This window comes from Mustelus asterias, unplaced genomic scaffold (genome assembly GCF_964213995.1).
Source record: "Mustelus asterias unplaced genomic scaffold, sMusAst1.hap1.1 HAP1_SCAFFOLD_1642, whole genome shotgun sequence".
Lineage (NCBI taxonomy): Eukaryota > Metazoa > Chordata > Chondrichthyes > Carcharhiniformes > Triakidae > Mustelus > Mustelus asterias.
The window spans coordinates 37,802-60,727 of record NW_027591587.1 but is presented as its reverse complement, the minus strand read 5'-3'; the positions used below and the strand labels follow the sequence as shown (position 1 = coordinate 60,727).

At 58.9% G+C, this 22,926-nt stretch overlaps 1 protein-coding gene across 1 annotated transcript in view; it reads right to left on the bottom strand.

Moving 5' to 3' along the window:
• The window catches only part of stx6 (syntaxin 6), a 35,345-nt gene extending 21,534 nt beyond the window's left edge, over positions 1-13,811 (bottom strand). Inside the window, exon 1 of the mRNA XM_078206594.1 lies at positions 13,517-13,811. Within this exon, the coding sequence (XP_078062720.1) occupies positions 13,517-13,551 (35 nt within the window). The 5' untranslated portion in view covers positions 13,552-13,811. The remainder of the gene's footprint in view (positions 1-13,516) is intronic.
• Between the last annotated feature and the right edge of the window lie 9,115 nt (positions 13,812-22,926).

The following is a 22,926-nucleotide window of genomic DNA, read 5'->3' as shown; positions in this document are numbered from 1 at the left end:
TGAGATCCGACCCACTATGGTGGTGTCATCAGCAAACTTGAAAATCGAGCTGGAGGGGAATTTGGCTACATGGTCATAGGAGTATAAGGAGTATAGGAAGGGGTTGAGGACACAGTCTTGTGGGGCACCAGTGTTGAGGATGATCGTGGAGGAGGTGTTGTTGCCTATCCTTATCTTATTGCGGTCTGTGGGTTAGGAAGTTCAGGATCCAGTCGCACAGGGAGGAACTGAGCCCCAGGCCACCGAGTTTGGAGATAAGTTTCATAGGAATAATGGTCTTGAAGGCTGAGCTGTAGTCAATAAGTAGGAGTCTTACATAGGTGTCTTTGTTATCTAGGTGTTCCAGGGTTGAGTGCAACGCCAGGGAGATGGCGTCTGCTGTGGACCCGTTGCAGCAGTAGGCAAACTGTAGTGGATCCAGGTAGTCTGGGAGGCCGAAATTGATTTGTGCCATGACTCATCTTTCGAAGCACTTCATAATGATGGATATCAGAGCCACCAGACTATAAAGATTAAGGCATGCTGCCTGGCTTTTCTTTGGTTCCAGGACGATGGTCATGTTCTTGAAGCAGATAGGGACCTCAGATTGGTGTAAAGAGAGATTGAAGATGTCTGCGGATACCCCTGCCAGCTCTTCCACGCAGGATCTGAGTGCTCGTCGGGATACCCCATCCAGCCAGTTGCTTTCCGTGGGTTGACTTTCAAAAAGGCTGTTCTGACGTCGGATACAGGTTCGTCCAAGACTTCCGGGGTGGAGGGCGCGCTCTCGCTGACCTCTAGCTCAAAATGGGCATAGGATGCATTGAGCTCATTGGGGAAGGGTGCATTAGTCCCGGCGATTTTACATGCCTTCATCTTGTAGCCTGTTATATCTTGCAGACCTTGCCATAGTTGGTGGGAGTCTGTGTGGCGAGCCTGGGACTCTAGCTTAGTCCGGTAGCCTTTTGGCATTTTTAATGGTTCTCCTTAGATCATTTCTGGCTTTCTTGTGTAGGTCAGTGTCGCCTGACATGAACGCCTCCTGTCCCCTTGATGGCAATATGTCTCGTCTGTAGCTGAACCATCTCCTCTTTCATCTTTAAGTCACTGTTTTACTGACCAATTTTGGATTCCAATCCACCTGGGCCAGTTCCTGTTTGAACTTGGCTCTCATTCAGTTGTTTGCACTCTCATCTTCAATTCAGAAAGTTGTGGGTTCAGTTCCCCCTCCAGAACCTGTGCTCAACAATCTAGGCTGACACTTCAGTGAAGTATTGAGGGACTGCACCACCATCAGAGGCACTAGCTTTCAGGTGAAACATCAAACTGAAGCTCCCATTTTCCCTCAAGTGGATGTAAAAGATACCATTGTACTATTTCAAAGAGCAGGGAAGTTAGAACATAGAAAAAATACAGCACAAACAGGCCCTTCGGCCCACAAGTTGCGCTGGTCATGTCCCTACCTACCTAGGCTTATATGTAGGCTTACCTATAACCCTCGATCCTATTAAGTCCCATGTACTCATCTAGAAGTCTCTTAAAAGACCCTATCGAGTTTGCCTCCACCACCACTGATGGCAGCCGATTCCACTCACCCGCCACCCTCTGAGTGAAAAACTTACCCCTGACATCTCCTCTGTACCTACTCCCCAGCACCTTAAACCTGTGTCCTCTCGTAGCAGCCATTGCAGCCCTGGGAAAAAGCCTCCGAGAATCCGCCCGATCTATACCTCTCAACATCTTGTACACCTCTATCAGGTCACCTCTCATCCTTTGTCTCTCCAAGGAGAAAAGACCGAGCTCCCTCAACCTACCCTCATAAGGCATGCCACCCAATCCAGGCAACATCCTTGTAAATGTTCTCTGCACCCTTTCAATCTTTTCCACATCCCTCCTGTAATGAGGCGACCAGAACTGAGCACAGTACTCCAAGTGGGGTCTGACGAGGGTCTTATAAAGCTGCATCATTATCTCCCGACTCCTAAACTCAATCCCTCGATTGATGAAGGCCAGCACACCATACGCCTTCTTAACCACCTCCTCTACCTGCGAGACCGATTTTAGAGTCCTGTGGACCCGGACCCCAAGGTCCTTCTGATCCTCTACACTGCTAAGAGTCTTCCCCTTGATATTATACTCCATCCCATTTGACCTGCCAAAATGGACCACTACACATTTACCCGGGTTGAAGTCCATCTGCCACTTCTCTGCCCAGTCTTGCATCCTATCTATGTCACGCTGCAGCTTCTGACATCCCTCCAAACTATCCACAACACCACCAACTTTTGTGTCGTCGGCAAACTTACCAACCCATCCCTCCACTTCCTCATCCAGGTCATTTATGAAAATGACAAACAACAAGGGTCCCAGAACAGATCCCTGGGGCATTCCACTGGTGACCAACCTCCATTCAGAAAAAGACCCATCTACAACACTCTCTGCCTTCTGCAGGCAAGCCAGTTCTGGATCCACAAGGCAACAGCCCCTCGGATCCCATACCCGCTCACTTTCTCGAGAAGTCTTGCATGGGGGACCTTATCGAACGCCTTGCTGAAGTCCATGTAAACCACATCTACCACTTTTCCTTCGTCAATGTGTTTAGTCACATTTTCAAAGAACTCCACCAGGCTCATAAGGCACGATTTGCCTTTGACAAAGCCATGCTGACTACTTTTGAGCATACTAAACTTCTCTAAATGTTCATAAATCCTGTCCCTCAGGATCTTCTCCATCAACTTACCAACCACTGAGGTTAGACTCACCGGTCGGTAATTTCCGGGGCTATCCCTATTCCCTTTTTTGAATATAGGAACCACATCCGCAATCCTCCAATCCTCCGGAACCCCTCCCGTCTCCATCGACGACGCAAAGATCATCGCCAGAAGCTCTGCAATCTCTTCCCTCGCCTCCCACAGTAACCTGGGGTACATTCCATCCAGTCCCGGCGACTTATCTATCTTGATGCTATTCAAAATTTCCAACACATCCTCTTTCTTAATGTCCACATACTCAATCTTTTCAGTCCGCCTCAATCCTGTAGTACAACCACCCAGGTCTTTTTCCACCATGAATACCGAGGTAAAATATTCATTAAGCACCTCTGCTATTTCTTCCAGTTCTGTACAGACTTTCTCACCTTCACATTTTATAGGTCCTATTCCTTCACATCTTATCCTTTTACTCTTCACATAATTATAGAACGCCTTAGGGTTCTCCTTAATCTTACCTGCCAAGGCCTTCTCGTGACCCCTTCTGGCTCTCCTAATTTCTTTCTTAAGTCCCTTCCTCCAAGCCGTATACTCATCTAGATCCCCATCATCGCCTAGCTCTCTGAACCTTTTGTACGCTTTCCTTTTCTTTTTGACTAGGTTCAGCGCAGCTTTCGTGCACCACGGTTCCCGTAACCTACCAAAACCTCCCTGTCTCATCGGAACGCTGTCATGCAGAACTCCAGACAAACATTCCTTGAAAGTCTGCCACCTTACTTCGGTACTTTCCCTCGAGAATACCTCCTTCCAATTTACGCCTCTAATCTCCTGCCTGATGGCTTCATATTTCCCCTTACTCCAGATAAACACTTTCCTAGCTTGCCTGATCCTATCTCTTTCCAATGTTAGCGTAAAGGAGATAGAGCTATGATCACTATCCTCAAGATGCTCCCCCACTGATCCGACACCTGTCCAGGCTCATTAGCCAGTACCAGATCGAGTACAGCCTCTCCTCTTGTAGGCTTATCCACATGCTGTGTCAGGAAACTCTCCTGAACACACCTACCAAACTCCTCCCCATCCAAACCCCTTACCCTAGGGATATTCCAATCGATGTTTGGGAAATTAAAGTCTCCCATCACGACAACCCTGTTATTACTACATCTCTCCAGGATCTGTTTCCCTACCTGCTCCTCAACATCCCTGTTACTATTGGGCGGCCTATAGAAAACACCCAGCAAAGTTATCGACCCCTTCCCGCTCCGAACTTCCACCCACAGAGACTCCGTAGACAATCCCTCCACGGCTTCCACCTTCTCTACAGCTGTGACACTATCCCTGATCAGCAGTGTCACTCCCCCCCCCTCTTTTGCCTCCCTCTCTGTCCTTTCTGAAACATCTGAAACCCGGCACCTGAAGTATCCAGTCCTGTCCCTGTCCCCAAGTCTCCGTAATGGCCACCACATCACACTTCCAAGCATCAATCCACACTCTAAGCTCATCCACTACACTCCTGGCGTTAAAATAGACACATCTCAAACCTTTGGTCTGAGCTCTCCCCTTCTCCATCACCCGTCTATTCTCCCTCTTACACTGTCTACAATCCTTCTCTATTTGCGGGCGAACCTCCTCGCTCTCAGTCACCTCATCACGATTCCCTCCCCCCAACCTTTCTAGTTTAAAGTCTCCCCAGTAGCCTGCCAGGATATTGGTCCCCCTGGGATTCAAGTGCCACCTGTTTTTTTTGTACAGGTCACACCTGCCCCCAAAGAGGTCCCAATGATCCAGGAACCTGAATCCCTGCCCCCTGCTCCAGTCCCTCAGCCACGCATTCATTCTCCACCTCACTCCATTCCTGCTCTCACTTTCCCGTGGCACAGGCAGCAATCCTGAGATTACTACCTTTGCGTTCCTCCTTCCCAACTGTCTACCTAACTCCCTATATTCTCTTTTCATGACCCCTTCCCTCTTCCTACCTATGTCAGCCGTACCAATATGTACCACGACCTCTGGCTCCTCTCCCTCCCACCTCAGGATATCTGGGACGCGATCAGAGACATCCCGGATCCCGGCACCAGTTCTTCCCATTGTCCTGGCTAATATTTATCCTTCATTCAATATCACGAAGTCTGGTCATTATCACACTGTTGTTTGTGGGAGCTTGCTTAGCACAAATTGGCTGCTGTGTTTCCTACAAAAGTTAACTACATCATTGGCCATAAAATGCTTTGGGACATCCTGTGGTCATGAAAGGGGCTACAGAAATGCAAATCTTCTTTCCTCACTGAAAATATCTTCTCCAGTAGAACATTTTTAAGCTTGATTATTTCTGGTCCTTTTATTATTTATTGACCACAAGTAAGCTTGCATTAACACTGCAATGAAGTTACTGTGAAAATTCCCTGTCCCTAGTCGCCACATTCCAGAGCCTGTTGGATACATGGAGGGAGAATTTAGCATGGTCAATGCACCTAACCAGCACATCTTTCAGACTGTGGGAGGAAACCAGAGCACCCGGAGGAGACCCACACAGACACAGGGAGAATGTGCAGGCTCCGCAGACAGTGACCCAAGCTGGGAATCGAACCCGGGTCCCTGGCGCTGTGAGGCAGCAGTGCGAATCACAGTGCCACCATCATTCTATACCTGGTTTCCGATTACTACTGCCCAAGTGCTCTCCGCTTTATTCCCCAGCAAGATAACTTGAATGTATATCTCATTTCAATGCATCAGGTTAGACCAATTCTGCCTTCACATTTTCTAGTGTATTGGGTAAAGGTGGTTGCAGGGCCAAACAATTCAATCTTCAAATAACACCCTGAAAAGTACACATAGGGTGTGTGTGTGTATAACACAATACTATCCTGGACTAGCCGCAACAGGGTATCAATGGATAACAATCTGAACAAGATCTCTGCCCTATGTCAACATGCAGGCACTGAGGTTAATTGCAGCACCCAGCTAACTCAGCCAGGGCTGGGCAACGTTCTTGGTACATACACTTGCGGGACAATCCGAGAAAGATACTTTAGCGCTACTTCTCATTGGCACGTTAACATTTTGCTCCAGACAAGAGGTCAGTAAAACATCCATGTACACTGGGGGCGCTGGGCTGGGCAGGACGGGGGCGCTGGGCTGGGCAGGACGGGGGCGCTGGGCTGGGCAGGACGGGGGCGCTGGGCTGGGCAGGACGGGGGCGCTGGGCTGGGCAGGACGGGGGCGCTGGGCTGGGCAGGACGGGGGCGCTGGGCTGGGCAGGACGGGGGCGCTGGGCTGGGCAGGACGGGGGCGCTGGGCTGGGCAGGACGGGGGCGCTGGGCTGGGCAGGACGGGGGCGCTGGGCTGGGCAGGACGGGGGCGCTGGGCTGGGCAGGACGGGGGCGCTGGGCTGGGCAGGACGGGGGCGCTGGGCTCGGCAGGACGGGGGCGCTGGGCTGGGCAGGACGGGGGCGCTGGGCTGGGCAGGACGGGGGCGCTGGGCTCGGCAGGACGGGGGCGCTGGGCTCGGCAGGACGGGGACGCTGGACTCGGCAGGACGGGGGCGCTGGGCTCGGCAGGACGGGGGCGCTGGGCTCGGCAGGACGGGGGCGCTGGGCTCGGCAGGACGGGGGCGCTGGGCTCGGCAGGACGGGGGCGCTGGGCTGGGCTGGGCAGGACGGGGGCGCTGGGCTGGGCTGGGCAGGACGGGGGCGCTGGCCTGGGCTGGGCTGGGGCGCTGGGCTGGGCAGGACGGGGGCGCTGGGCTGGGCAGGACGGGGGCGCTGGGCTGGGCAGGACGGGGGCGCTGGGCTGGGCAGGACGGGGGCGCTGGGCTGGGCAGGACGGGGGCGCTGGGCTGGGCAGGACGGGGGCGCTGGGCTGGGCAGGACGGGGGCGCTGGGCTGGGCAGGACGGGGGCGCTGGGCTGGGCAGGACGGGGGCGCTGGGCTGGGCAGGACGGGGGCGCTGGGCTGGGCAGGACGGGGGCGCTGGGCTGGGCAGGACGGGGGCGCTGGGCTGGGCAGGACGGGGGCGCTGGGCTGGGCAGGACGGGGGCGTGGGCTGGGCAGGACGGGGGCGCTGGGCTGGGCAGGACGGGGGCGCTGGGCTGGGCAGGACGGGGGCGCTGGGCTGGGCAGGACGGGGGCGCTGGGCTGGGCAGGACGGGGGCGCTGGGCTGGGCAGGACGGGGGCGCTGGGCTGGGCAGGACGGGGGCGCTGGGCTGGGCAGGACGGGGGCGCTGGGCTGGGCAGGACGGGGGCGCTGGGCTGGGCAGGACGGGGGCGCTGGGCTGGGCAGGACGGGGGCGCTGGGCTGGGCAGGACGGGGGCGCTGGGCTGGGCAGGACGGGGGCGCTGGGCTGGGCAGGACGGGGGCGCTGGGCTGGGCAGGACGGGGGCGCTGGGCTGGGCAGGACGGGGGCGCTGGGCTGGGCAGGACGGGGGCGCTGGGCTGGGCAGGACGGGGGCGCTGGGCTGGGCAGGACGGGGGCGCTGGGCTGGGCAGGACGGGGGCGCTGGGCTGGGCAGGACGGGGGCGCTGGGCTGGGCAGGACGGGGGCGCTGGGCTGGGCAGGACGGGGGCGCTGGGCTGGGCAGGACGGGGGCGCTGGGCTGGGCAGGACGGGGGCGCTGGGCTGGGCAGGACGGGGGCGCTGGGCTGGGCAGGACGGGGGCGCTGGGCTGGGCAGGACGGGGGCGCTGGGCTGGGCAGGACGGGGGCGCTGGGCTGGGCAGGACGGGGGCGCTGGGCTGGGCAGGACGGGGGCGCTGGGCTGGGCAGGACGGGGGCGCTGGGCTGGGCAGGACGGGGGCGCTGGGCTCGGCAGGACGGGGGCGCTGGGCTCGGCAGGACGGGGGCGCTGGGCTCGGCAGGACGGGGGCGCTGGGCTCGGCAGGACGGGGGCGCTGGGCTCGGCAGGACGGGGGCGCTGGGCTCGGCAGGACGGGGGCGCTGGGCTCGGCAGGACGGGGGCGCTGGGCTCGGCAGGACGGGGGCGCTGGGCTCGGCAGGACGGGGGCGCTGGGCTCGGCAGGACGGGGGCGCTGGGCTCGGCAGGACGGGGGCGCTGGGCTCGGCAGGACGGGGGCGCTGGGCTCGGCAGGACGGGGGCGCTGGGCTCGGCAGGACGGGGGCGCTGGGCTCGGCAGGACGGGGGCGCTGGGCTCGGCAGGACGGGGGCGCTGGGCTCGGCAGGACGGGGGCGCTGGGCTCGGCAGGACGGGGGCGCTGGGCTCGGCAGGACGGGGGCGCTGGGCTCGGCAGGACGGGGGCGCTGGGCACGGCAGGACGGGGGCGCTGGGCTCGGCAGGACGGGGGCGCTGGGCTCGGCAGGACGGGGGCGCTGGGCTCGGCAGGACGGGGGCGCTGGGCTCGGCAGGACGGGGGCGCTGGGCTCGGCAGGACGGGGGCGCTGGGCTCGGCAGGACGGGGGCGCTGGGCTCGGCAGGACGGGGGCGCTGGGCTCGGCAGGACGGGGGCGCTGGGCTGGGCTGGGCAGGACGGGGGCGCTGGGCTGGGCAGGACGGGGGCGCTGGGCTGGGCTGGGCAGGACGGGGGCGCTGGGCTGGGCTGGGCTGGGCAGGACGGGGGCACTGGGCTGGGCTGGGCTGGGGCGCTGGGCTGGGCAGGACGGGGGCGCTGGGCTGGGCAGGACGGGGGCGCTGGGCTGGGCAGGACGGGGGCGCTGGGCTGGGCAGGACGGGGGCGCTGGGCTGGGCAGGACGGGGGCGCTGGGCTCGGCAGGACGGGGGCGCTGGGCTCGGCAGGACGGGGGCGCTGGGCTGGGCAGGACGGGGGCGCTGGGCTGGGCAGGACGGGGGCGCTGGGCTGGGCTGGGCTGGGCAGGACGGGGGCGCTGGGCTGGGCAGGACGGGGGCGCTGGGCTGGGCTGGGCAGGACGGGGGCGCTGGGCTGGGCAGGACGGGGGCGCTGGGCTGGGCAGGACGGGGGCGCTGGGCTGGGCAGGACGGGGGCGCTGGGCTGGGCAGGACGGGGGCGCTGGGCTGGGCAGGACGGGGGCGCTGGGCTGGGCAGGACGGGGGCGCTGGGCTGGGCAGGACGGGGGCGCTGGGCTGGGCAGGACGGGGGCGCTGGGCTGGGCAGGACGGGGGCGCTGGGCTGGGCAGGACGGGGGCGCTGGGCTGGGCAGGACGGGGGCGCTGGGCTGGGCAGGACGGGGGCGCTGGGCTGGGCAGGACGGGGGCGCTGGGCTGGGCAGGACGGGGGCGCTGGGCTGGGCAGGACGGGGGCGCTGGGCTGGGCAGGACGGGGGCGCTGGGCTGGGCAGGACGGGGGCGCTGGGCTGGGCAGGACGGGGGCGCTGGGCTGGGCAGGACGGGGGCGCTGGGCTGGGCAGGACGGGGGCGCTGGGCTGGGCAGGACGGGGGCGCTGGACTGGGCTGGGCAGGACGGGGGCGCTGGACTGGGCTGGGCAGGACGGGGGCGCTGGACTGGGCTGGGCAGGACGGGGGCGCCGGGCTGGGCAGGACGGGGGCTGGGCTGGGCAGGTCGGGGGCTGGGCTGGGCTGGGCAGGACGGGGGCGCTGGGCTGGGCAGGACGGGGGCGCTGGGCTGGGCTGGGCAGGACGGGGGCGCTGGGCTGGGCTGGGCAGGACGGGGGCGCTGGGCTGGGCTGGGCAGGACGGGGGCGCTGGACTGGGCTGGGCAGGACGGGGGCGCCGGGCTGGGCAGGACGGGGGCTGGGCTGGGCAGGTCGGGGGCTGGGCTGGGCTGGGCAGGACGGAGGCGCTGGGCTGGGCAGGACGGGGGCGCTGGGCTGGGCTGGGCAGGACGGGGGCGCTGGGCTGGGCTGGGCAGGACGGGGGCGCTGGGCTGGGCTGGGCAGGACGGGGGCGCTGGGCTGGGCTGGGCAGGACGGGGGCGCCGGGCTGGGCAGGACGGGGGCGCCGGGCTGGGCAGGACGGGGGCGCCGGGCTGGGCAGGACGGGGGCGCCGGGCTGGGCAGGACGGGGGCGCCGGGCTGGGCAGGACGGGGGCGCCGGGCTGGGCAGGACGGGGGCGCCGGGCTGGGCAGGACGGGGGCGCCGGGCTGGGCAGGACGGGGGCGCCGGGCTGGGCAGGACGGGGGCGCCGGGCTGGGCAGGACGGGGGCGCCGGGCTGGGCAGGACGGGGGCGCCGGGCTGGGCAGGACGGGGGCGCCGGGCTGGGCAGGACGGGGGCGCCGGGCTGGGCAGGACGGGGGCGCCGGGCTGGGCAGGACGGGGGCGCCGGGCTGGGCAGGACGGGGGCGCCGGGCTGGGCAGGACGGGGGCGCCGGGCTGGGCAGGACGGGGGCGCCGGGCTGGGCAGGACGGGGGCGCCGGGCTGGGCAGGACGGGGGCGCCGGGCTGGGCAGGACGGAGGTGCCGGGCTGGGCTGGGCAGGACGGGGGTGCTGGGCTGGGCAGGACGGGGGCGCTGGGCTGGGCAGGACGGGGGCGCTGAGCTGGGCAGGACGGGGGCGCTGGGCTGGGCAGGACGGGGGCGCTGGGCTGGGCAGGACGGGGGCGCTGGGCTGGGCAGGACGGGGGCGCTGGGCTGGGCAGGACGGGGGCGCTGGGCTGGGCAGGACGGGGGCGCTGGGCTGGGCAGGACGGGGGCGCTGGGCTGGGCAGGACAGGGGCGCTGGGCTGGGCAGGAAGGGGGCGCTGGGCTGGGCAGGAAGGGGGCGCTGGGCTGGGCAGGAAGGGGGCGCTGGGCTGGGCAGGACGGGGGCGCTGGGCTGGGCAGGACGGGGGCGCTGGGCTCGGCAGGACGGGGGCGCTGGGCTGGGCAGGACGGGGGCACTGGGCTCGGCAGGACGGGGGCGCTGGGCTGGGCAGGACGAGGGAGCTGGGCTGGGCAGGACGGGGGCGCTGGGCTGGGCAGGACGAGGGAGCTGGGCTGGGCAGGACGGGGGCGCTGGGCTGGGCTGGGCAGGACGGGGGCGCTGGGCTGGGCTGGGCTGGGCAGGACGGGGGCGCTGGCCTGGGCTGGGCTGGGGCGCTGGGCTGGGCAGGACGGGGGCGCTGGGCTGGGCAGGACGGGGGCGCTGGGCTGGGCAGGACGGGGGCGCTGGGCTGGGCAGGACGGGGGCGCTGGGCTGGGCAGGACGGGGGCGCTGGGCTGGGCAGGACGGGGGCGCTGGGCTGGGCAGGACGGGGGCGCTGGGCTGGGCAGGACGGGGGCGCTGGGCTCGGCAGGACGGGGGCGCTGGGCTGGGCTGGGCTGGGCAGGACGGGGGCGCTGGGCTGGGCAGGACGGGGGCGCTGGGCTGGGCTGGGCAGGACGGGGGCGCTGGGCTGGGCTGGGCTGGGCAGGACGGGGGCGCTGGGCTGGGCAGGACGGGGGCGCTGGGCTGGGCAGGACGGGGGCGCTGGGCTGGGCAGGACGGGGGCGCTGGGCTGGGCAGGACGGGGGCGCTGGGCTGGGCAGGACGGGGGCGCTGGGCTGGGCAGGACGGGGGCGCTGGGCTGGGCAGGACGGGGGCGCTGGGCTGGGCAGGACGGGGGCGCTGGGCTGGGCAGGACGGGGGCGCTGGGCTGGGCAGGACGGGGGCGCTGGGCTGGGCAGGACGGGGGCGCTGGGCTGGGCAGGACGGGGGCGCTGGGCTGGGCAGGACGGGGGCGCTGGGCTGGGCAGGACGGGGGCGCTGGGCTGGGCAGGACGGGGGCGCTGGGCTGGGCAGGACGGGGGCGCTGGGCTGGGCAGGACGGGGGCGCTGGGCTGGGCAGGACGGGGGCGCTGGGCTGGGCAGGACGGGGGCGCTGGGCTGGGCAGGACGGGGGCGCTGGGCTGGGCAGGACGGGGGCGCTGGGCTGGGCAGGACGGGGGCGCTGGACTGGGCAGGACGGGGGCGCTGGACTGGGCAGGACGGGGGCGCTGGACTGGGCAGGACGGGGGCGCTGGACTGGGCAGGACGGGGGCGCTGGACTGGGCAGGACGGGGGCGCGGCTGGGCAGGTCGGGGGCTGGGCTGGGCTGGGCAGGACGGGGGCGCTGGGCTGGGCAGGACGGGGGCGCTGGGCTGGGCTGGGCAGGACGGGGGCGCTGGGCTGGGCTGGGCAGGACGGGGGCGCTGGGCTGGGCTGGGCAGGACGGGGGCGCCGGGCTGGGCTGGGCAGGACGGGGGCGCCGGGCTGTGCTGGGCAGGACGGGGGCGCCGGGCTGGGCAGGACGGCGGCGCCGGGCTGGGCAGGACGGGGGCGCCGGGCTGGGCAGGACGGGGGCGCCGGGCTGGGCAGGACGGGGGCGCCGGGCTGGGCAGGACGGGGGCGCCGGGCTGGGCAGGACGGGGGCGCCGGGCTGGGCAGGACGGGGGCGCCGGGCTGGGCAGGACGGGGGCGCCGGGCTGGGCAGGACGGGGGCGCCGGGCTGGGCAGGACGGGGGCGCCGGGCTGGGCAGGACGGGGGCGCCGGGCTGGGCAGGACGGGGGCGCCGGGCTGGGCAGGACGGGGGCGCCGGGCTGGGCAGGACGGGGGCGCCGGGCTGGGCAGGACGGGGGCGCCGGGCTGGGCAGGACGGGGGCGCCGGGCTGGGCAGGACGGGGGCGCCGGGCTGGGCAGGACGGGGGCGCCGGGCTGGGCAGGACGGGGGCGCCGGGCTGGGCAGGACGGGGGCGCCGGGCTGGGCAGGACGGGGGCGCCGGGCTGGGCAGGACGGGGGCGCCGGGCTGGGCAGGACGGGGGCGCCGGGCTGGGCGGACGGGGGCGCCGGGCTGGGCAGGACGGGGGCGCCGGGCTGGGCAGGACGGGGGCGCCGGGCTGGGCAGGACGGGGGCGCCGGGCTGGGCAGGACGGGGGCGCCGGGCTGGGCAGGACGGGGGCGCCGGGCTGGGCAGGACGGGGGCGCCGGGCTGGGCAGGACGGGGGCGCCGGGCTGGGCAGGACGGGGGCGCCGGGCTGGGCAGGACGGGGGCGCCGGGCTGGGCAGGACGGGGGCGCCGGGCTGGGCAGGACGGGGGCGCCGGGCTGGGCAGGACGGGGGCGCCGGGCTGGGCAGGACGGGGGCGCTGGGCTGGGCAGGACGGAGGTGCTGGGCTGGGCAGGACGGGGGTGCTGGGCTGGGCAGGACGGGGGCGCTGGGCTGGGCAGGACGGGGGCGCTGGGCTGGGCAGGACGGGGGCGCTGGGCTGGGCAGGACGGGGGCGCTGGGCTGGGCAGGACGGGGGCGCTGGGCTGGGCAGGACGGGGGCGCTGGGCTGGGCAGGACAGGGGCGCTGGGCTGGGCAGGAAGGGGGCGCTGGGCTGGGCAGGACGGGGGCGCTGGGCTGGGCAGGACGGGGGCGCTGGGCTGGGCAGGACGGGGGCACTGGGCTCGGCAGGACGGGGGCGCTGGGCTGGGCAGGACGAGGGAGCTGGGCTGGGCAGGACGGGGGCGCTGGGCTGGGCAGGACGAGGGAGCTGGGCTGGGCAGGACGGGGGCGCTGGGCTGGGCAGGACGAGGGAGCTGGGCTGGGCAGGACGGGGGCGCTGGGCTGGGCAGGACGAGGGAGCTGGGCTGGGCAGGACGAGGGAGCTGGGCTGGGCAGGACGGGGGCGCTGGGCTGGGCAGGACGGCTGCGCTGGGCTGGGCAGGACGAGGGAGCTGGGCTGGGCAGGACGGGGGCTGGGCAGGACGGGGGCGCTGGGCTGGGCAGGACGAGGGAGCTGGGCTGGGCAGGACGAGGGAGCTGGGCTGGACAGGACGAGGGAGCTGGGCTGGACAGGACGAGGGAGCTGGGCAGGATGGGGCTCTGCCTGTTCATGTCCAGCTTTACACAACACAACACCCTCCCCACCCCACCCCACCCCACCGACTGACCCTCAGCTCCCGAACACCGACTGGGGCCGGATCTCCCGGTCCCCTCTCACCGCATCCTGTTCCTTACCCTTTCACCACGAAGAAAGGGTCCTCCATGGCCATGGTGACTGGGCTGGGCCGGGCCAGGCCGCCGGCCTCTCCTTTGCTGCTCTCTCTCTCTAACAAACTCTCAGCATCGCTGGCATCCGGCAGCGGGAGGAGCCGCCCCGGACCGTCCCTCACCCCGTCCGTCCGTCCCTCCCTCTCTCCTTCGTCCCTTCCTCACTCCTCCTCCTCCCTCACTCCCTCACTCCCTCCATTCCTCACAGTGTCTGTCTCTCGCCGCCGCCATTTCCCTCTCTCTCTCTCCGGTTGCTATGGGTTACGGGCCTAGTCCCGCTCTCTCCCAATCAAACTCCTCTCCAGCAAAAACAATTCCTGATCCTCCCTTCCCGTATTTTCCCGAAAAGGTTCCGAAGTGCACGGAGTGTTGTGGTGAGATGGGGGATAGGGAGGTTGCTGTCCATCCCCGGTGAGCCTGGGCCTTGGGCCTGGGCCTGGGCTCCAGGAGCAGTGCTGTGACCTGTGACCTGTCCAGGCGGACACTCAGCCTGGTAACGCTGTTTTCTGACAAAGGATATCAGTCTTGGGCGTTATCAGTACCATCGCGGGGTACAAATGTAAGGATGCTACTCTAGATCTTTATTAATCACTGGCTGGGCCTCAGCTTGAGTCCGATTCTAGGCACCACAATGATGCCAAGGCCTTGAAAAGGGTGCAGATTTATTGGGATTACATCCAGGATGAGGTACTTCAGTTGTGTGGAGAGAAATGGGAAGTATTCTCCTGAGGGAAGAAGTGAAGAGAGGAAAAGGTTTTAATGAGAAACTATCCATAGAATCCCTACAGTGCTGAAGGAGGCCATTCAGCCCATCGAGTCTACACCGACAATAATCTCACCCAGGCCCCATCCCTATAACCCCACGTATTTACCCTGTGAATCCCCCTGACACTAAGGGACAATTTACCTAGGCCAATCCACTTAATCCACACATTTTTGGAGTGTGGGAGGAAACCGAAGCACCCGAAAGAAACCCTCACAGACACAGGGAGAACGGGCAAATTCCACACAGACAGTGACCCAAGGCCGGAATTGAACCTGGGGCCCTGGCGCTGTGAGGCAGCAGTGATAACCACTATGCCACCATGCCACCCGTAACTATTGCCTGTGGGAGAGGCAACAGTAACCAGAGGATGCAGATGTCAAAGATTTGGTAACAGGACACAGCAAGTTTTTCAGATCTGGAATGCAAGGCCATTGATGATCACTTCCACATCACTTTCACCCCTTTACATCCCCATTGCCCCCATCCTCTCTTCTCATCATCTTCCAACTGAACCAGCCAGTTCTTTCACTTGCATGCTCCCTAACTTCCAACTCCGTCTCCTTTGAACAAAACGTATGAGTCAGGAGCAGGACTTGGCCATTCGGCCCCTCAGGTCCGCTCTGCAACTCAATAAGACCATGGCTGATCTGATCGTGGCCCCAATTCCGCCTACTCCAATATCCTTTGACTCCCTTGTTAGTCAAGAATTTATCTACCTTTCTGCCTATTTGACCACCACACAACATTGCTGACCCATTGAGTGTATCTTGCTTCTCCACATCTCCAGTAGGTCCCTCCTAGTATCCCAAACCCCTCCCCATTTCCCTGATTCTTCCAGTACATCACTCACAAGTACATCATCTTCACAACTTCAAATTCATAGTCTGGAGCTTGTGTTGTACTGGCTGTGTGACTACCTCGTTGTCCACCATTAAATCTAGCACCTCAATCATTTCTTTCTCTCCTTATCCATCACAACCACTTCTGGCAGCCTCTCTTTCTTCCCCTTCATTCTAATCTACGATTCTATGTACAGGGATTTCTGTCCCCAGAATTAAAGCTAGTCCTTCTTTGACTTGAGTCACCCTCTTTGACTCCACCACACATTCCCCTATCATCCCCATGTACCTATCATGCAAATCTCTTCCCAAAGACTCACAATCTCTTCTCCCAACTCAGTTCCTCAAACATCTCTCCTGAAACCAACGTCTGCCAACATAATGAGCTGTTCCCTTCCCCCACTTTTTACTCTGCTGTTGTCAATCCCTCATTAAAAGGCCCAACTTCCCCTCTAACACCCCCTGCTGCAGACCTATCTCTAAACACTCAGCTTTGATTCACTGTCATCACCCTTGTTTCCACTGTTGCTGCCTGACTTGCTGTGGCTAAGTTCCAACCTTCTCCAAACGGCTGTTAGTGGTACTGCAGTAACTACCAGGGCTGCCAATAGAAAGAAATAAAGGATTTGTATCTCAGTCATGACCTCGGGACATCACAAAACGCTTTGCAATTAATGAAGAAATGTTGAAGTGTAGTTCTGTTGTAGGAGCCGTGGCAGCCATTTTGCACCCAACACAGCAAGATTCCACAAACATCAATGAGACAACGATTAGATCATGTGCCGAAGTTAATTGTGGGAAATAAATTAGTGAGCACCCCAGGGAGGACTTAGAAACGAGAAGCAGGAGTAGGTCATTCGGCCCTTCAAATCTGCTCCACCATTCATCTTGATCATGGCTGATCATCGAATTCAATATTCTGATTTCCCCATATCCCTTGATCCTTTCAGCCCCAGGAGCTATATCTAATTTCTTCTTGAAATCAGACAACCTTTTGGCCTCAACTACATTCTGTGGTAGTGAATTCCACAGATTCAGCACCCTCTGGGTGAAAAGATTTCTCCTCACCTCAGTTCTAAAAGTCCCTTATCCTCAAACTATGACCCCTAGTTCTGGACTCCCCCACCATTGGAAACATTCTTTCTGACTATAAGTTCACTCTCTGTGGTTTAGCATCTGTTCTGAAAGATGGCACCTCCGACAGTACAGCCCCCTGTCAATACTCCATTTGAGTGTCAGCTTAGGTTATGTGGTCAAGTTTCTGCAGTGGAGTTTGAACCCACTTCCACATTGAGTTCTCTCCAGTGTCCTGGCCAATATTTATCCCTCAAGCAATGCTGTTAAATATAAACAATGATCAGTTCATTATCACATTGCTGTTTTTGGGACCTTGCTGTCAGCAAATTGACTGTTGTACTTCCATTTCAAAGTTGCACCTTTGAAAATATATTTAATCGGCCGTGAAGCACTTTGGGATGTCTTGAGATTGAAAGAAATGCTTCATAAATGCAAGTTCTTTCTTTCAAAGTTCTTGAGATTCCCATGAACCAGATCCTGTTTAAACCTCTTAGGAATGTTATCACTGTTCACAAGGCCTCACTCAAACCCAGTGCTTCCTCAATGTGACTAGGGTGGCAGATTTAGCACACTAAAGGTCGGCAGCGTGCTCCCAGACACTAGTCTCCTGGGGTGTGAATTCAAGCTCTGCAAACATAAAAGCAGCTAAGAAATGCCTGTGGTATGAATACGGTAATTGGCCTAGATAAGTAGGCAATGGGTTCTCATTTGATTTGGTTGTAATGAGGCCAATCAATTATAAGGTGTAAAAAGTTGTTCAAGGTTGGGGAGGAGATGGCTAACTGGGCTATCCACCCCTGCTTAAACAAATAAACAAACGCCAATTAGCTCCACTATGCTGTGTTCTGAGAAGTAAGCTGATACAGAGGGCCCTTTTGTTGTCCTGAAGGCATGCTGCCCAAGCTTGTGTGAAAGGGCTGCCACGGAGCATGCAGAACACAGCAAGCTGCTTCTAGGCTCTGATAAGCTCTTGCATCAGTGCCAGCCCCTGACTCTCTCCCTTTGGGCAGGGCTACAAGCTGATGTGTGATTGACATTAAACAGTCAGCGTACTCGACATGGACGATTCTACACTGTGCTTCCATTTGCTTTGCCAACTGTACCAATCTTTTACTAGTTCATGCGTCTTGGAGCTCATGGGTCGGAGTCTGCCATTTTTCAATGGGCCAATTGAGCTCTGTGCAACAGATTGTCTGTTTTCCTTAGGTGGGGTGAGGTGAGATAGTGTGAGGGGAAGGGAACAATCACTGGCCAAACTGCAGGGTGATGACGTATATGTACGTAATAAGCCTATTTTTGGGAGGTCCCTACACATTTACAAGAATATAAGCTGCACATTTACCAGAACTGAGAGGTTACAATCATCAGCAAAGATCCTGTGAGATAGAGCACTTTTCTACGGAGCAAGGGAGACCTGTTTGAAGTCTTGCTTGTGCCCAGTAAGTGGCACTATGGTAATAATCTTGCCTTTTAAACCGGAGGCCATGAGTTCAAGCTCCCCTCCACCATCCCCATCAATTCCCCCCACCCCACCCCACCTCCTCTAGGATATGAGGCTGACAGTCCAGGGCAGTGCTGAGGAACTGCTGCATTGTTGGACACTGCACTGTTGCCTTTGAAATCAGATGTTAAATTGAGGTCTGCCTTCTCATTCAAACGGACATGTAACATCTGATAGTATTTCTTCAAAAACAGTGTGAGGGAGTTCTCCCACACAGTATCCCTGAATCGCCATCAATAAAATTACATCGTTATTTACCTCTGTTAGGAAATGAAAAGTAAAGAATTGGTTAGAAAAAGAAACTGCTAGAGATTTGGCTGCACTGAAGACTTTTGAGATGCAGATTAGCCGAGTAGTTACTTTGTTAAGCAAAGTGGAGACGAGCAGTCTAGGAACTAGATCATAGCCAGCCCAGTTGCAAAGCAGATCTCTCTCAGAGAATCAAGCTGTTGTGAAGGAAAAGAAAGCAGAAGCCTGTCCATGTGAGACCGCATATATTCTACTCTAAACTAGGAGAAAGATTCCCAAAAGAAAACCACAAATCCCGTGTCGTAATTATTTCCTGTATTTGGCTCATAGTGTTAAAACCTATGGGATGTTGTTTTGGGCAAGGTGTATTCTTGGAATTTAGGAAAGTAGATAGATTTAGATTGGGGAAGGTAATTTAAGCATACTGTCTGGGTGACTGTTTTTGTAGTTAATTATAAATGTTATTCTTTACTATTGCCTTTCTTATTGTGTTGTAAAGTGAGGCCTTGTGAACAGTGATAACACTCCTACCGCTGGACCAGTTTGAGTCCAACGCCAAGACTCGTTGGTCATGGAAGGAACGTTCAACACTGCTCAACAGGCTGATATTCAGCTCAGAAATCCTTCCACCACCTCCCCCCACAGGGTACCAAAAAAGTACGGCTGTGTAGATATGCAAGAGAGAGAGAGAGAGTTTTAAAGTTTAATAAACGTTTTATTATTTTTATCAGACTGAAATTTGACACTGAACCAAAGTAGCCAAAGCTTGATTTGAACTAGTGTCTGAAAGGAGGATAAAGAGATTGAGAGAGATTACTCCTTTGCTAAACAGGTTTCATCTCTGTCCTCATATTTTTTTCCAAATCACAAAAATAAATAGTTAAGAGCTGCCGTTCCAAGTTTTCCTTCTGGGATTTGGGGGTGCCCTCGCATTGAAAATCATCGGGGTTCATAGCACCTCATTGCTCTTCTTTGGGTGTTTGCTCTATGCAATTTGGTTGTTGTGTTTCTAACTTTACTACTCTTCAAAAAGTAATTCTCGCTGTACACTAACTATGCAGGATACAAACCTAAAGCATCTTTACAGATCATGACTGATATTCTGTTTTTTTTCAATATTTCTCTGCTTTACTTTGGAACCTGAAGACATGTAAAGCACTTATTGGTTCAAAAAAAATACTTTTGATTAACCCAGTCACTGGGGAAGTGCCAGTCGCCAGCCGAGATAGATGGGGAGGGTTACAACATGGAGGGCACCATCTCAGTAGCTATAGTGAAATTACTTACAAATGACACCAATCTATCAATCTCAGCTTAGAATTTTACAATTGCCTCACCAGCTTCTTAGAATCATACAGTGCAGAAAGAGGCTATCTGGCCATCAAGTTTGCACTAACTCTCCGAAAGAGCATCCCACCCAAGCCCTCCCCTCTGCCTAATCCCCATAACCCCACACATTTACCATGGCAAACCCACCTAACCTACACATCTTGGGACATGAAAGGGCAATTTAACATGGCCAATCCACCTAAGCTGCAATCTTCAGACTACAGGACAAAACTGGAGCACCCAGAGGAAACCCCACACAGATACGGGGAGAACGTGCAAACTCCACACAGTCACCCAAGGCCAAAATCGCACATGAGTCCATGGCGCTGTGAGGCAGCAGTGCTAACCACCATATAACCTGCTTGGGGGAGTGAGTTCCAGATTTCCACAATCCTTTGTGCGAAAAAGTGCTTCCAGGCATAATGTTTTTCATTTAATTACATTTCAGATTTCTATGCCTGTATTTATAATGGAAACAGAGATGGAAATTTGTCACGCCGTGATTGTACCTTCCTACCAGTGGATGTGCTGCAGGTAGCATGTGTGGCACGTTCACATTGGCAGTTAAGTGCCCATAGGAATTTGTATCATGGAAAAGGTTAATGGAATCTGGAGATGGACAAAAGGACCCAGTATTTTCTCAACGGTTCCCGCTTCACTACAACTGCATCAGGAGTGCAGTGGAAACACCCTTACCACATTCTGTACAAACCCAAGGACAGTAAGGAGTCTAACAACACCAGGTTGTTACTGTGTTTACCCCAGTCCAACGCCGGCATCTCCACATCATGAAACCCAAGGAGACAGAGGAAATATGAGGCCAAGATTTTTAATGCATCTTGCATAGAGATGTATATCTCCCTCTTTATGGCTTTCTCTTCAGTAGCTGAAGTTGATCTATTAGTTCCTTATACAGCAATCCTGTGTTGTTGGACATTAACTTGATGGCTCTTAACTGCCTCTAAGACTTAAATATCTCCCATGTTTGGTGACTGACGGTGTTTTCTTGCTTGTCCTCAGCTGTTTCATCAACAATTTGCATTGATGCCCCATCTTTGATGCCCCATAGGTGTGTTGTTGTGTAAGTCGACCTTTAAAGCCTCGACAGGTCCTTCCAGAAATGGAACGCCGAGTAAGTGTAAAAGGGAGCTGCTGGTGTGGATGTTCGCCACTTCGCCGTTCGCCGCGCAGGGTCTGTTGAGTGTGGACGTGTCTCAAACTCCCACACATCTTCACAACACAGCCTGTATTGCCTGCACAATCTTCTGTACCCAGTTAGAAGGTACCAGCGAGTAAAACATCCACTTGTGGGGTGCAAAAATTGAGATGGACAACTGATGCGAGAATAGCATGCCGTGGCAGAAAGAGTACATGCAAAACCATTATTTTTAGGGCCGGAAAATGCATTGTGTTGACTTATACACTGTGATTTACTGAAGTGTGTCCTAGGAGCATAATCAGATTAAAATTTGACATTGAACCAAAGTGACCAAAAGCTTGATTTTAACGAGTGACTTAACGGAGGTAAAAAGACTGGGCAATCTGGGGAGAGAATTTCAGAGTGAAGGAATGACTGCCTAAGGGCGACGCAGTGGATAGCACTGCTGCCTCATAGCGCCAGAGATCTGGATTCGATTCCGGCCTCCGGTGACTGTCTGTGTGAAGTTTGCACGTTCTCCCCATGCCTGCATGGGTTCCTCCAGGTGCTCCAGTTTCCTCCCACGCGCCAAAGATGTGTAGGTTAGATGGATTCGAAACATAGAAACATAGAAAAACTACAGCACAAACAGGCCCTTCGGCCCACAAGTTGTGCCGAACACATCCCTACCTTCTAGACCTACCTATAACCCTCCATCCTATTAATCTCCATGTACTCATCCAGGAGTCTCTTAAAAGACCCTATTGAGTTCACCTCCACCACCCCTGACGGCAGACGATTCCACTCGCCCACCACCCTCTGTGTGAAAAACTTACCCCTAACATCTCCCCTGTACCTACCCCCCAGCACCTTAAACCTGTGTCCTCTCGTAGCAGACATTTCCACCCTGGGAAAAAGCCTCTGAGAGTCCACCCGATCTATGCCTCTCAACATCTTATACACCTCTATTAGGTCTCCTCTCATCCTTCGTCTCTCCAAGGAGAAAAGACCGAGCTCCCTCAGCCTATCCTCATAAGGCATGCCACTCAATCCAGGCAACATCCTTGTAAATCGCCTCTGCACCCTTTCAATCTTTTCCACATCCTTCCTATAGTGAGGCGACCAGAACTGAGCACAGTACCCCAAGTGGGGTCTGACGAGGGTCTTATATAGCTGCATCATTATCCCCGGACTCCTAAACTCAATCCCTCGATTGATAAAGGCCAGCACACCACACGCCTTCTTAATCACCTCCTCCACCTGCGGGGCCGATTTCAGAGTCCTATGGACCCGGACCCCAAGGTCCTTCTGATCCTCTACCGTACTAAGAGTCTTTCCCTTTATATTGTACTCCTTCATCCCATTTGTCCTACCAAAATGGACCACGACGCATTTATCTGGGTTGAAGTCCATCTGCCACTTCTCCGCCCAGCCTTGCATCCTATCTATGTCCCTCTGTAACTTCTGACATCCCTCCAGACTATCCACAACCCCACCAACCTTCGTGTCGTCGGCAAACTTACCAACCCATCCCTCCGCTTCCTCATCCAGGTCATTTATGAAAATGACAAACAGCAAGGGTCCCAGAACAGATCCCTGGGGCACACCACTGGTGACCGACCTCCATTTAGAAAAAGACCCATCTATACCCGCTCTCTGCCCCCTTTGGGCAAGCCAGTTCTGGATCCACCGAGCAGCAGTCCCTTGGATCCCATGCCCTCTCACTTTTTCTAGAACCCGTTGGCAATGCTAAATTGTCCCTTAGTGTCCAAAGATGTGTAGGTTAGGTGGATTGGCCATGATCAATGCACAGGGTTACGAGGATAGGATGGGGCAAGTGGGCCTAGGTAAAATGCTCTTTTGGAGGGTCGGTGCAGACTCAATGGGGTGAATGGCATCCTTCTGCACTGTAGGGATTCTATGGAGAGGAATTGTAAGAGGTGGTCTTAGTGATGGTCTGTATGTGACCAGGAACTCATCTCAGGGTCAAACCTGACAGTGAGGTTGCAAATAGACGAGTTTAATACTCAGACAGTTCCCAGGGAGCGGGATGGTGTCGGTAGCTGGGGAATGGAGTGTACAGTGGGGATTGAAACCAATAGCTTCACACAGTTTGTCTTTGATCCCACTGTGATTTTTCTGTTGGGTTGTCCAGGAGATTAATCTTTTAATCCTGGAGGGTTTCCAACGCGAGGGAACCTTGGCATTAGTGTAAGGGAGTGAAAGTAGAAGGTTAGGAAATAATTTTAAAACATCATTGCCTGGAGTAGCATAAATATTTTTATTAAAAACTGGCAAAGGTTCAAAGGTAATCAAAATGAGGAAAGGAGCCATAGACTGAAACTGTTGAGTGTGCAAATCTATGTCTCCCTGTTTGTCAGTGTGTGTATATTTGTGTTTTTTTCTGCTCGCCTGTTTGTCTGTGTATCTATGTGTTTATCTGCATGTATTTATGTTTATGTCTGTCTGCCTGTTTGT